Raw genomic sequence first — 15,501 nt, forward strand, 5'->3', positions numbered from 1 at the left:
AGACAATTAACTAAATTGCTGTAATACTTTTTACTTTAATACCCACATTTTCATGGTCTCCTAGCCAGAGATAATAGAATAATATAGAAGTAGATATAGAGGAGTTCTTCATTTGTTAACTTAACATTACATAAAGGAACTATGTAGTTTATATAACTACATATAATCACTATGTCGGAATTTTCTTTTGATATACATGAAATTATCATTGATAATTATTCATCTCACAATTCTTTTCAGGCCAGTAAACCAAATTAATAATACATGTTTTCATTTCATTAGTAATACATGTTTCATATTAGTTGAAATTAAGTAAGGACTACAAGTAAAAGTACTGTCCTCATTTCATTCATTTTTCTTGCACATAATCTTACCCTAGGGTAGGAAAGAAATCAAAGAGAACAGAAGGACATGTAGGATCTAATTGATTCAGAGCTAGGTGACAGTACTACATTTTGGTTTGCTTGTTAATTTGCCCAGGTATGTTCCCTTCTTGTTCCAAACTATTGGTAATAGGTTCTCACATTGTAGATGTGGCATCTTTGCCTTTTGTCCCCTTTCTGAGGCATCTTCTGGCACTGGACCAATTTCTCATTCACTAGCTCTTACATAAGAAAGTTTACTAGAATTTAATGAACTTTCTGATGTTTTCAGTGTCCAACTACATATGTGGTAAGTACTCTGATAATGGTGTTCATAAGACTGTGGGAAGTTAGTAAAAGTCAGTAGATATCCTGGTCTTGGGATCGTGTCAGGGAAAGTTACAGAGGAACTGGGAAAGGGAATATTAGTTGAAATTAAGTAAGGACTACAAATAAAAGCACTGTCCTCAAGGGAGCCCCACATTTCAGTTATGGAAGCTTCTGGAAGAAGTATCCTAAGACATGATAGGGTATATAGGAGGATTTAGGAAGGGTTGAAAGGAAGCTAGTAGCAGGATACTGGGCCAGTACTATGAAGTATAAGACAGTTTGGGACAAAGAGAAAGAATTAATGACTAAGAGCCTACAATTTATGTTTTATTCAGGATTTCCAAATTCCTTCAGGAATAGACTGAGAATTAAGCCAAGATTCCCACTTTGATGGGGTATAAATGTACCCTAATCCATGGTATAGCTGACCATGGTCTCACCTGCCCCAAATAATATTAAAGTTTAAAGAATAATTTAGTGGTGTCTACTCCACATCTGAATACAGTCATAAAAATGCATGCAATGGAGTACTATGATGTGCATTAGTTCTAATGCTAAAATAATTAAGTCTAATCACAAATCATCTTGATTGTCATATGTCCCAGAAAAATGCACAGAAACATGACTAAGTGAGAAAAAAAATGCTCTATAAGCTAGTGTGAAAAACTTTTTGAAGGGAAAATATAAAAAATAAACTTTCCAGAAGCATTTCAGCAGTTGATGAGTCCATAAAACAGGGGCAGATAGTATAGTAGGAATGAAAGCTAAAAGGCAGTCCTTGTGAAGAATCTAGAGAAAAAGGTTCGTTTCAACATTTTTTTTTCTTTTTGGGGGGTTGGGAAGTTGAATGGCAAGAGGAATGGGAAGGTATGGAAAGTTGTTCAGTCATACTATCCAGCTCACCCATAGTTTTAAGTTTCCTCTTTTAATTGATTGGTTGGTTAATTGACTTCGCTTCATCCCTGAATCCCACTGTTTCTCCCCATCCCTGTAGTACTACTTTTTTACTAGTTCTCCAGCTACTTAAAGTAAGAAATGTTTTGTATTTTCACTGAGTACAAAAATAATTTTTTAGGACATTATGCAAACTTTCTTTTATTTAAAGGAAAGCAAAGCAAGGAAAAGAAAACTTATGGAGGGAAAGTCTTAGAAAGGAGGAAGAAGAAAAACAAAAACGACTTCAGGAAGAAAAAACACAAGAAAAAATTCAAGAAGACGAACGAAAAGCTAAGGAGAAACAATGTAAGGATATGGCTAAAAGGTTTGATTTTCAGAGGCAAAGCAATAAAAGCAATAATAAAAGAGATCTGATGAGAAACAAAAGAAGAAAAACAAACAGAAAGATACTAATCTTGGAGTTAGATAATCTTTTTAAAGTTAAACTTGGATGAGAACTATATAGAGATATTAAAACAGACTGAAGGTAGAAATCTGAACATAATGGGAAGAAAAAACAGCAAAGACCATGTCATGGTTTTCAAAACTGAAATAAATTGTTTTGAATATTTTACTCAACCAGTATAACTAAACTATTTTAGTGAAACAACAGTAAAATTTTAAGTAATTTTTTTCCGAAGATATACTTTGTTTTTGTTACACTTTGGAGTCTGTTCCTAAAATACCTTAATATTATATCCTCTTTCTGATGCATAAGCTTTGAATTCATATTAATGATACAGTGTGTTCAAAATTTTTACAAGTTAAAGCATGTATTCTAAAAATTTAAAGTAAAACATTTTTAATCTTATCAAGTCCAGTAAATTTGGAAATTCTTCTACTGTTTTTTCCTTTAGAACTATACTGATAAATCTATAAATCTTTCTTCAGCCAACCCTGTTTACTAGCTGATATTCTCATTGTGACACCCTTTGTGTGCTTTTCTTTTGTAATATTCTGACCTCAACACGTGTCCCCTTAGTCACCTTCTACTTGGCCTGCCTGCACTCCCACAGACCCACATGCGTACTTCAGACTGAAGCCGTCTCTCTGTTTTGCTGCCTCCCATTTTACTTCAGATGAATATCCATATTTGCTTTTTTAGTGGTTATAAGTAGTGAAGATACTTAAATCCTCACAAGTCTTTAGCAAAAGGATTTTCACAATACTTTTCTATTAGATTTTAAGAGCTCTTTATTGAATCATAGCAAAGATTTGAATACATGAAAACAAATTGTGATAATTTTCTTCTCTTTAGGTGAGACAGCTAGTGCTTTGGTGAATTATAAAGCATTATACCCCTTTGAAGCAAGAAACCATGATGAGATGAGTTTTAATTCTGGGGATATAATTCAGGTAGGAAATAAAGTCTTTTTTCCCTCTCATGAATAAACTAAATACATTATAATACATTGCTTTCTGTAATAATATTGATTATACTGAATTTTTTTTTTTTTTTTTTTTGGTAATAGGAATTGAATCCAAAGACACTTAACCACTGAGTCACAAGCCCAATCCCCAGCCCTTTTTATTTTTTATTTTGAGGCAGGGTCTAGCTAAATTGCTTAGGGCCTGGCTAAGTGGCTGAGGTTGGCCTTGAACTTGTGATCTTCCTGTCTCAGCCTCCTTTCACTAGTATTACAGGCATGTTCCACCACACCCAAGAAATATTTTAAGAAGATAAGTAACTATTGATTTATCATTTGGCCCTACAACATACCTTAGAGCTACATGGGACAATTATTATTACTGTTATATTCTAGGAAGGAAGCTTAGACTCACACAAATTGTATCTGTCATCACAATGCCAGAGAGGGATACAAGTGTGTGTCTTTTGATTCCAGTTTCAAATCTTGTGTTCTTTCCACTATGCCATATTGCGTCACATCATAAAAAGTGATATTGATTTTGTTAATTTAATAAATTAACAATAAAATATTGAGAAGCTGGTTGTTTTTTGGCAACTGTTGAAAGAGTTGAAGGTTTTAGATGCCGGCCATTTGTTCCTTGGAATAATAGGTCTTTATTGTATTCTCATAATCCACATAAAATGGATGAATAAGAGAAGATGCAGGGAATTGTGTTTGTTAGATCACTGTGATGCAATTCTAAAGTATAGGCTTTAGAAACACAAACTGGATTTTAATCTCTATATAGTATGTGAATTATGTATCAGTAAGACATTATTAAACAAAGAGTTGGGTTGCGGTTGTGGCTCAGAGGTAGAGGGCTTGCCTTAGCACGTTTGAGGCACTGGGTTTGATCCTCAGCACCACATAAAAATAAATAAATTAAATAAAGGCATTGTGTCCATCTACAACTAAAAACAATTAAAAAGAGAGAGAGAGCTGGATACAGTGATATACTTCTGTAATTCCAATTACTTGGAAGGATGAGGCAGGAGAATTGTAAGTTCAAGGGCAGACTATGCAACTTAGCAAGACTCTGTCTCAAAATAATTTTTTTTAAAAAGATCAGGGATCATAGCTCAGGGGCAGATTGTTTGCACAAGATGTGCTTGTTAAATCCCCAGAAATGGAAAAAAAAAAAAAGTTAAATATGTACCTACCATATGAATCAGCCATTCCACTCTTAGGTATTTTACTTAAGAGGATTTAAAGCATATATTCACTTAAAGACAAATGTTCTTAACCATTTTATTTGTAATAACTAAAAACTGGGAAAAACTAAAATGTCGAACGGAGGGAGTTAAAATGGTATATCCAATCAACGTAATTGCATAGGAATAAATCATACTTACTGCAACATGGATAGATTTAAAAATAAATACATTAAGAGAAAGAAGGTGACAAAAAGGATATTGTATGATTTTATTTATATAAAACCCTAGAAAATGCAAACTAATCTATGGTGACAGAAAGACCAGTGTTTGTGTAGAGACGTGGAAGGAGCAGTAGAGGAAGGAGGGAGGACTTATAATGGAGCAAGAGGAAACTTTGGGGAATGATAGATATGTTCATTATTTTTATTATGGTGATTTTTACAGTCACATGAACATGTTAGAACATGAAATTTAGCAAGTTAAAAGTGAAGTTTAGGTTAATTATACCTCAATAAGTTGTTTGTAACCAGGCACACTGGTGCACACCTGTAATCCCAGAAACTCAGGAAACTGAGGCAGGAGGATTGCAAGTCTGAGGCCAGCTTGGGCAACCTAACTAAGAACTTCAGCAATTTAGCGAGACCCTTTGTCAACATAAGAAATTAAAAGTTTGGGGATGTAGGTCAGTGGTAAAGTGCTCCTGACCTCAAAAATGTTAATGGATTCTATATGATTTTAATAGATGTAACTCTGTCAAATCAGTGGTTTGCAAAGGTATGGGAAGTAAAGTGGAAATAAGCAGATACATACTATGCTAGATGGAGTTAATGAAAAGGCTCCACAGACAAATGGAGGAGATTATATGTACATCAATAATACTGTATGAGGGGCTGGGGTTGTAGCTCAGTGGTAGAGCACTTGTCTAGCATGTTGAGGCACTGGGTTCGATCCTCAGCACCACATAAAAATAAGTAAATAAATAAAAGACATTGTGTTCATCTATAATTAAAAAAAGTTTTAAAATAATACAATATGATAATTCTGATTATGATGGTATATATAAGATAAGTTGCTGGGTTGAGGGCAAAATCTTGAAGGATGAGTGAAAGTTACAATTATCTTAGGTATTATATAATAAATTCTACCATAGATTAGTGAGGATGGGGTTGAAAAAAGTTCAGAAGTTTTTAGTGCAAGGCTAGGAGTTTGGCTGCAGAAGTATAATAGAGGTAAGAACCACACATTTTTTTTTTTATTTACAATGACTAAGTCATTGGTGGTAAGAATAATAGAAATACAGAAAAATTAGGTGAAGGATGGGCCAGGGGTGAGGAGGTGTAGAGAAAAGTTCAGTCTTAGACTTCAGTTGGAAGTTTCATGGGACAGCTAGTTGAAAATATCCTCCAAGGAGTTGAAGGTGTAAGTGGAAATCAGTTCTGAAGATAGAGCTGTAGGGTTAATTATTGCAGAGGGAACTGATCAAACTGAGGAGCAAATGGGTTTGTTAAAAACGTAGAGTGTGAGGCAAAAAAGCCAGTGATGAAACTTGTGTTAAAGGGACAGGAACCAAGAAGCAGAGCAAGAGACACTGATGAATGGAGGTTGTCTTACTAGGAGGGAAATATCTGGGAGAAGTGAAACTGGTAAATCACCTAATACATTTCTCTAGTTAGAGAACAGTATGCAGAGGTTTTTCTAGTTCTGTTAGTTCAGGAGTTCTGTAATAAGCTGGATATGGTAGCACAAGGCTGTAATCCAAGGTACTTGAAATGAGACAGATGGATCACAATTTAAAGACCAGCCTCAGCAACTTAGCAAAATCTGGTCTTCAAAAAATTATTTATTTTTATGGACCTCTGTTTTATTTATTTATTTATATGTGGTGTTGAGAATCAAACCCAGTGCCTCACACATGGTAGGCAAGCACTCTACACAACCCAACCCTAGCCCTCAAAAAAAAATTTTAAATGAAAGTAGAGGCTAAGAATGTAGCTTAGTGGTAGAGCATGTGCCTCAGTGGTGGCATACATGAGGCCCTGGATCAATCCCCAGTATTGTGGAAAAAAAAAAAATCTATTGGAAAATTAAAAGTTTACAAGAAAAGAAATGTAATCAGAACATTGCATGACTCAGATGTGAAATATTTACATAGTCATAACATAACATTAAATATAATTTAACCAAAAATTATGATGTAACAATATTGGCAGTGTAAGAGGGTGTAGTGAAAGAGGGGTAAATTTTAATTTTTCCATAACCATATCTTATTTAGAAATATAAATGGTAATAAGGAGAAACAACTAAATGGCATGTTACTGTTAGGAATGGAAGTCAGGGCATAAGGACCCTTGAAGTGGGGCAAGATTGTTTTCTCTCATAAGCTATTAACTGTTTTCATTTATTAATTTGGATAAAATCTAATTTAAAATAATAACTTGTCAATTCTTGAAATAGCAACCTAATTATTTAAAAATTCTTTAGCTATTTAGTTAAATGGATTTAATTCTGTAAAAGAGAATATTATACAACAATCTGCATATCTTTCCATTATAAATGTGTAGATTTCTAAGCACTGTTCACCTCTTTGTTTCTATAGGTTGATGAAAAAACTGTAGGAGAACCTGGTTGGCTTTATGGTAGTTTTAAAGGAAATTTTGGCTGGTTCCCCTGCAATTATGTAGAAAAAATGCCATCAAGTGAAAAAGCTGTATCTCCTAAGAAGGCCTTACTTCCTCCTACAGTATCTTTATCTGCTACCTCAACTTCTTCTGAGTAAGTTTTGAGCAAACAGTGGGATTTATATAGTTCTACCAACTAATGTAGTATGCTAATGTGGAGCAGGTCCACCTGATGCTTCCTCGTGTTGTTAATCCGGGCTGTACTCCCCCAAGAGAACCTTTTTTATTCCATATCTAATGCTGAAATTTTAAAAAGGAAAACATAGGTCAGTAGTTTTTACATGAATTCTGTTTTTCCACAAATTATGCTTAGTGTATATAATATACACTTGGATAGTACACTTGTAAATATAGTATGTATTAGGGAGACCATATTAGTCTATAAAAATTGATAGTACTTTATTAGATTTTTAAACAATTAAGTATACTTACATTAAAGTGTTACGTTTGCAGACCACTTTCTTCTCAACCGGCATCAGTAGCTGATTATCAAAATGTATCTTTTTCAAACCTAACTGTTAATTCATCATGGCAGAAAAAATCAGCTTTTACTCGCACTGTGTCCCCTGGGTCCATATCACCTATTCATGGACAGGTATGTTATTCATAATTTTTGTGTGCTTTATTCTTTGAATTTGCTTCTGATTCATATGAAACAGAATAAAGATTTTTGTACAAAAACATCATTCACTCATTTAACTAGAGTTTGTAGCATTTGGTTTCTGTTCTTACCATTCACTTAAAGGAGTGATTATTACCTAAAGGATTCTCATCAATGATTCATTCCCATAGTATCAAGTAGAAGATAAGCTGTTTGGGGCTTGAGGTTTTTTGTTGTTTTTTCTTAAATTTAAGTAGTTTGAGAACCCTGGAAAATATATATGTATACATATATAAATTTTACATACATACACATATATATGTACACACATATATATATAATATATACATATATTTATTTATAACTTCTGATTTAGATATAAACATTCAAAGTATTGATACATTAACATTGTTAAAAAGAAATTTCAGACTCCATTAAAATAAAGCCCTACAGATTCACTCAGGAACGTTTATTACATGATTATAGGTGCCAGCATTTTATTATGAAGTAGAAATTTAAGGAAAAATAAGTCAAAATACCTTTCAGTTAGTAATTCATAAATTAATAAGGGAGACAGATATAAATAAGTGTAAAATGTGACAAATTATATAAAGATATCTACAAATCCCTGAGGGGGAGAGAGCATGTTGTTCAATCTGTGTGAATTGGAGCAGTCTTCATGAAGGGAATGTATTTTAGTGGGACCATCAAAGATAAGCCAGATTTTACCAAACTGAAGGGGAGTTACTCAAGTGGAAGATCATTTTGAGAAAAGTCACTGAGGCACGTTAATGCACAGTGTTTGCAGGAAGCAAGAAGAAATACATAGTATAGCTGTAGTATAGGGTTCATGGAGAAGTGAAACTGGAGAGAGAGGTTGAGGTTTATTAATAAGGGAAGCATTTACCACCCTGCTAAGCAACTTGTCAGTGAAAAGCCAAGAAAGGTTTTTAAGAGAGGAGTTGAGGTATATGCTTAAGAAGGATAACCCTGGCAGTGAAGTAGAGGCCAGACTGGCAGAAAGGAGCAAAGCAAGGGAAACCGTTGTGGCAGGCTGTTAAGCAACTAAGTAACAAGAGATGCTGGTGCGAACCAGGGTATAGTCATGAAAATAGAAGAGGAGATGGCTTTAGAAAAGTGTTAGGACTTGACACGAAGTAGATCGCCAATTGAATGTGGAGAGTGAGGAAGATGGAGATAAAGATAATTCTTCAGAATCTTTAGCTTGAGCAACTGAAAGGACAGTGATAAGTTGTCTTCAGTAGGCAGTGGATGAGGAGTGGGTTTGAGGGGTTCTAAAAATGGTTACGTTTCAAACAGACTAAGTTCAAGGTATATGTAATAGACAACCTGGTAGAAATACTAGTAGGCATTTTGGTGTAGTACCTGGAGCTCAGGAGGTAAAGTTATCCTGAAAATACAGATTTGAGGTCTTGGGCTAACATGAGGTTATTTAAGGAAAGCATGTGGAATAGTGAGGGATGAGGGCTGGACAGAAGAGGAGCCCTCAGTCACCAGGGGGCATGCTTTAGGAACTACAAGGGTTTTAGTGATGTCAGCACTGCACAGAGATCAAGGAGAATAAAGATTTCTGAAGGAACTTTTTGTTTTGATGTCATTATCAATAACCTTTTCTGGAAGAGGTTCAGTAGAATGATGGTGCAGAACCTAAATTAGAAGGGGTCAAGGGGTGACACTGGAAAGCAAGTTGAAGACTATTTCTTTCCAAATTTAGAAGTAGAAGAAAGTAGAGAAGTAACAAAGGGAATTGAAGGCTGCAGAGAGGAATTTAATTTTACAGAATATTTTTAGAAAGTGAAGGGGCATAATGGAATATTTATAGGACAAGAGAAGAGGTTAACTTTATTAAAGGAACAAAAAATTTCCTTCCTCTGAGTGACAAAGAAAAAAGAATGAACATGAATTTGAACAAGTGAAGAACTAAAAAGCAGAGGGAGGTTGAGCATAACTCCATTTCCATGCCTGCTGGAGTAACTAAGTCAACTGCAGTTAGGAGGCACCGGAAGCTGGAGGAGAGAAAAGATTTGTAGTACCTCTTTCCCTTTGTTCCATGATATATATGAATGACAGGTTTATGAATACTTCTTTAGTACTCACTGTTTACCTTCTGTGCCAGTAATGATATTTCCTTAGATAGTAGGTATTCAAGAAGGTTACACATTGTTCTTTTAATTTGAAGTCAGTCAGTAAATTAAGATTATGTCACCACCATACCTAGTTTACTGTTAAAATAATAATTATAACTATATTATGTATGAGGAAACAGAAATCTTAGTTGCTGTGGTCTTGCATTTCCTTGTTTGTGGCTCAATGTTCATTGTGGCTCAATGTTCATAGCGGCTCAGTTCACAGTAGCTAAGCTATGGAACCAACCTAGGTGCCCTTCAATAGATGAATGGATAAAGAAAATGTGGTACATATACGCAATGGAATATTACTTGGCCATAAAGAAGAATGAAATTATGGCATTTGCTGGTAAATAGATGGAAGTGGAGACTATCATGCTAAGTGAAATAAGCCAATCCCCCAAAACAAAGGCCAAATGTTCTCTCTGATATGCAGATGCTGACCCCCAATAGACTAGGGAGTGGGAGTGGAGGTTCACTGGATTGGACAGAGGAATGGGGGAAAGTGAGGGGAGATGAGAATGGAAAAGACAGTAGAATGAGTTGGACATAACTTTTCTATGTTCATATATGAATACATGACCAGTGTAACTTCACATTATGTACAACCACAAGAATTGGAAGTTATTCTCTATGTATGTGTGATATGTCAAAATACATTCTACTGTCATGTATAACTTAAAAGAACAAATTAAAAATACTTGTTTGTGGCTTTATATTCGTAGGGACAGGTTGTAGAAAACCTAAAAGCACAGGCACTTTGTTCCTGGACTGCAAAGAAAGATAATCACTTGAATTTCTCAAAACATGATGTTATTACGGTCTTGGAACAGCAAGAAAACTGGTGGTTTGGGGAGGTGCATGGAGGAAGAGGATGGTTTCCAAAATCTTATGTCAAGATCATTCCTGGAAGTGAAATAAAGCGAGAAGAGTAAGCATGCCGGGTGTCCCTCGGGGTGTGGGTGTCGGTGTTCCATTAATGAGCCAGCCATGGTCTGACTGACTGTGTGATAAAAGAAAAAGTTCATGCTTAAGTTTGAATATCAGAAAGGTAATTCCTGGGGCGATAAGAGCATACTTCAGATGTTTGTGCCAGTTTTATAATATCTTTCATTCTACTCATTTCAAATTCATGAAGTTTTCAAAGTACTGTATTTAGAATTTTAGATGTGTACCTGAAGATCAACTAGAAAAGCAACTTTGCATTTCCTTGGAGCATTTCTCCCTTGTTTACTATATTTTTTCAGTATTTAAACAATTCTTTGCTTAGGTACTCCCCTTTACCAGATTGGGGCATTCCCTCTGGGCCTCTAGGGTTCCTTAACACTAATCTCTCCATTGCTCATACCTACATCCTTTTAAGTCATGAGATATGTTACTTATTTTTCAGCTTTTCTATGCCTATTAGTCTTAATGCATAGTAGCTACTGAATTCTATTAGCTCAAGGAATGAGGAAAGAAGAAAAAGAAATGCATTTTCAAATGAGCAAAACTAAAAACTAGATAGGTTAAGATCTCTGACCTTTAATTCCCAGTAAAAGTCCAATTATCAAATATCTTTAATACAAGGAAATAAGCACTAAAATAAAGCTGAGTTAACTATCTCTGTTTGGAATTTGATCTAAATAGAAAAGCAGTGTAACATAATGAAAAGGTACTGGTTTTGGAAATAAAGAGACTTGAGTTTGATTCTGCCGTTTTTTTGCCAGACAATAAGAAGTAACCTATTTGGTCTGCAGTTTTCTAATTGATTGATGAAAAGATTAACTAATCTTTAAGAATATTTTTAGTGCTGAAATTGTTTATCAACATTTAGTTCAAATATAGAAATTTACTGACGTGGACTTTTGGAAGCGTGAAATAATAGCACTAACAACAGTACATAGTTGACATCTGTGTGCTGTGTGTGTTACACCCTTTTTAAGAATTATCTTATTTAATTCCATAGCACTTGACAGAAAAGAAAATGTAAGCAAAAGGAGATTAAGTTTAATTGTGTTAGAAGGCATTTCTTCTAACTTTCCATTCAGTAACTGACCTTTTAAGTTGAAAGGTAAATCTTTCAACTTGAAAGCCTGCAATAATGAAGAATCAGCACTAATGAAGGCAGCCCCTCCAGTTGTAGCATGAGATTTAGTAAGGTTCCTTCTTTGTTGGCTTGAAAACTGCCTTACTATATAATTTACTCATGGGACCTGGGGAGCCTTTGTGCATCCCACAGGTATCTAGTCTTCAACATTCCGCAGGTATCTGGTTGACCAGTCTTCTAAATTTCTGAAAAGTTTCCCAGATTAAAATGGAAATTGTTACATATATTCTGATACTTTTAAAAATTTTTAAATATTTTTAATGTAATACATTCTAAACAACTAATAAAATTCATATATTGCCCTCACTTTCCTCTAAACCAAGCCAAGTGCCTTATGTGCTTTATCAAAAGACTTCCCTTTTACCGAAGTCCAGTTGTCTCAAAAGCTCCTTCAAAAAGGCAAAGTACCTCTACCTCACATTTGAAAAACTATAAATCATATTGAAGTTACTTTAGTGGATTTTTAAAAAAATTTTTTTTAGTTGTTGATGGACCTTTATTTTATTTGCTTATTTATATGTGGTGCTGCGAATTGAATATCGTGCCTCACGTGTACAAGGCAAGTGCTCTACCACTGAGCTACAACTCTAGCCCTACTTTAGTGTTTTTAAAACATTTAAGTTTATAATTAGGCAGTTCTTATTTCAGAAGGATTTTATTTATTTATTTATTTATTTTTATTTTTTGAATTTGAATAAAATAATTTATTTTTTATATCAAATCTTTCTTAACTATGTGTTTTCTTTTTTTAAGATTCTGTTTTATTTATTTTTTTATTAGCTACACATTACAGTACAATGATCTTGACAATTCATACATTTGAATCAAATGGAGTATAATTTCTCATTATTTATTTTTATTTATTTTTATGTGATTCGATTCTCAGTACCACATAAAAATAAATAAATAAAATATGAGAGCATTTGTAGTCTGAATATTAAGACAGTATTTAGATTAATTTGAGGAAGCTCCAAAGGAATTCACTGATGAAAACTGCTATATCCATCAAATCACCTTCCTTGTTTTTTGCTTGTGGTTTTTTCTGTTATTGTTGTTAATTTGTTTGTGTCTTTATTTGGCAGGCCAGAAGCTTTATATGCAGCTGTAAATAAGAAAGCTACCTCCACAGCCTATCCAGTTGGAGAAGGTAAGCTTTTGCCAATTCGTAAATCAGATAGGGGTCAGTTTAGCTACTGGCTAATTATTTAACTATGCACAATTGTTGTTCTCTTGTTTCTGTGTCTTTGGTATTAAAGTAGGTTAGAAAAGCTGCCCATGTCTACTTCATGTGAATATTGACGATATAAAAAATATGATTGATAGTACTTGGCATTTTTCGAAAGTCAGTGCTATAAAAATTCAGCCTAGATTGGCTCAATAAATAAGATTACAAATAAAAAATGTTTTGATGATTGATTATATAGGTATTTAGGAAGTAATGAAATTTCAGTACATTAGTTTATAATTAAACTGCATTTTGCTTAGTGTGCCAAATAAATAAATAGGATTTGAAGTCAAGGAACCCTTTGTTATAAATATTACAAAGAAATTTTTACTATAGTACTTTGTATTGTTTGGTTAAGAAATTTTGATTATGTTAATGGGATGAAAAATCAAAGATTGTCTACCCTAATTTCAGGTAATATTTGATTTAACAGCTATATAGATTTTATAAATGAAATATATTTTCCATTATAAAATTAATTGACTAGTTGAAGTGTATTTTATTTTGCTTAAAAAATAAATTTTAGGGCTGGGGTTATGGCTCAGTGGTAGAGCACTCACCTGGCATGGGTGAAGTACTGGGTTTGATTCTCAGCACCATATAAAAATAAATAAATAAAGGTATTGTGTCCAACTACAACTAAAAAAAATTAAAAATAAATAAGTAAATTTAATGGCAAATGAAATTTTATTCAGTAACCATTAAGTTGAATATTTTATTTTAGAGCCTGAAAGACACAATAATAAATAATATATAGTCTCCAAAGTGCTCACAATAGAATGAAGAGGATAAGCCTATAGTTATGATAAATTCTACAATGAGTGAACAAAAACTATTTTGAGAAGGACCTATGAATAGCAATGTTGCATCATCTTAAACAAAAAGTAGGATCTTAACATAGTGGCAAAGGAAGAAAAAGGACTTCTGGACAGAGGGAAGAGAATGAATCAAGTTAGGGCCATGAAGTTGAGGGAACTTTAAATCACCAGTTAGGCTGCAGCCATAGGTGTACTGTGAATGAGTGCTCTCAGACAGGCCTAGGAAAATAGTGAGGAGCATTTTGGAAATTACTTATTACAATTTAAACATTTTAGTTGCTTTTTGTTATATCAGCTAAGTTAGTAGCAGGAATGAATGTGAAGAGTAGATAGATTATAGATGGTGTTTCTCATCCTTTCTAGTATGATAAAAGATCAAATTGCATGTTAGCAAATATAAATAAAACTTAAAAAGAAAGAAAAAGACTTCTAAAGCATAGTCACTGTTTTTTCTAAATAATAACAATCACAGGAACAAGAAACAAAGCCAATGTAGAAACTTGGACATTTCCCTCAAGGTAATTCATTAATAGTTATTTGTTGAGCATCTGCTTGGAACCAACCACTATGCTTGAAGCTGGGTCATTGTGATAGGTCTTGGCTTCTGGTACCACTGTCTGCTAGATATTGGGCATTTCCATAACTGTATATATAAAAGAAAGAACAAAGAATTTAGCAGATTAAAATACATTTTGTAAAAGGAAGTTAACATTTTTTTCATATCTTGCTTGACTCCATTATCTCATATTGAGTAACTTAATCGTATTAAGCCTCAGTTTCATTGTCTGTGGATACTAAATAACTCTTTGTAGTTTTAGGTAATTCTTTATGATTAAAAAATAATGGTGATTATAACAAGGCTGTTGGAAAAAACTCATTGAAAAGCTTTATGTTAAATAATCTTTTACTAAGCAATTGTTATAACTTCTATTCCTTTTTCTATCTTCAGATCTTTTTGTATTGGGTTTTCTTAAGACATAGAGGTCTTTTACAGTAAACTTACACAAGATCCTAGAGATTAACCTAATTTCTTTTTTTTATTTCTATAAAATCAGAATTAAAATCTACTTCCTTTTGCTTTATTCCCTACAGAATATATTGCACTTTATTCATATTCAAGTGTAGAACCAGGAGATTTGACTTTCACTGAAGGTGAAGAAATACTGGTGACCCAGAAAGATGGAGAGTGGTGGACAGGAAGTATTGGAGATAGAACTGGAATTTTTCCATCAAACTATGTCAAACCAAAAGATCAAGAGGTATTAAAAACAAAATCACTCCATTCTTGTTGATCAAGATTAGTATTTAAAACAGAGTCCATATATGGTTTTGACCAGGCTACTTGCTTACAAGGAAACTACTCACACTAGCTTCAGTACCAGAGTTTATTTTAGGCATCCAATTAAAGAAATAAGAGGGACAGGATTTCATGAAATTCGAAGAACAAAAACCACATGTAGCATTAAGCCTCATGATCACTAAAAACAAGGAGTGGTTCTGGACTCTCAGCAAAGTTTACAAAGGACCACCTTGAAGGAGTCTGTAAATCTTTACTTTAAGACTCTAACATTAGTGTAATTCATCTTACACTCTGAAGTTCCTGCTTCTTTTCATCCCATAATGTTGTACAGAAGTTCTTAAGACTTTTTATATACTTAAAATTTTTTAAGGGCTGAGCACAGTGACACACACTAGTAACTCCAGAGGCTGAGACATGAGGGTCACAAATTCGAGGCCAGCCTTAGCAATTTA

General features: G+C 33.8%; 1 protein-coding gene across 10 annotated transcripts in view; it reads left to right on the forward strand.

The window, feature by feature from the left end:
• Itsn2 (intersectin 2) overlaps positions 1-15,501 on the forward strand; it is a 126,350-nt gene that overhangs the window by 67,587 nt on the left and 43,262 nt on the right. For all 10 annotated transcript variants that reach the window (XR_013429185.1, XM_005322591.5, XM_040271373.2 and 7 more), the window contains 7 exons: positions 1,798-1,934; positions 2,887-2,984; positions 6,788-6,963; positions 7,323-7,464; positions 10,343-10,548; positions 12,789-12,853; positions 14,842-15,008. Coding sequence is in view for 9 of the 10 variants with exons in the window: in XM_005322591.5 (XP_005322648.2) it covers positions 1,798-1,934; positions 2,887-2,984; positions 6,788-6,963; positions 7,323-7,464; positions 10,343-10,548; positions 12,789-12,853; positions 14,842-15,008 (991 nt within the window). In the remaining variant the exon portion in view is untranslated. The remainder of the gene's footprint in view (positions 1-1,797; positions 1,935-2,886; positions 2,985-6,787; positions 6,964-7,322; positions 7,465-10,342; positions 10,549-12,788; positions 12,854-14,841; positions 15,009-15,501) is intronic.

Source organism: Ictidomys tridecemlineatus, chromosome 12 (assembly GCF_052094955.1).
Source record: "Ictidomys tridecemlineatus isolate mIctTri1 chromosome 12, mIctTri1.hap1, whole genome shotgun sequence".
In the NCBI taxonomy this organism is placed as follows: domain Eukaryota; kingdom Metazoa; phylum Chordata; class Mammalia; order Rodentia; family Sciuridae; genus Ictidomys; species Ictidomys tridecemlineatus.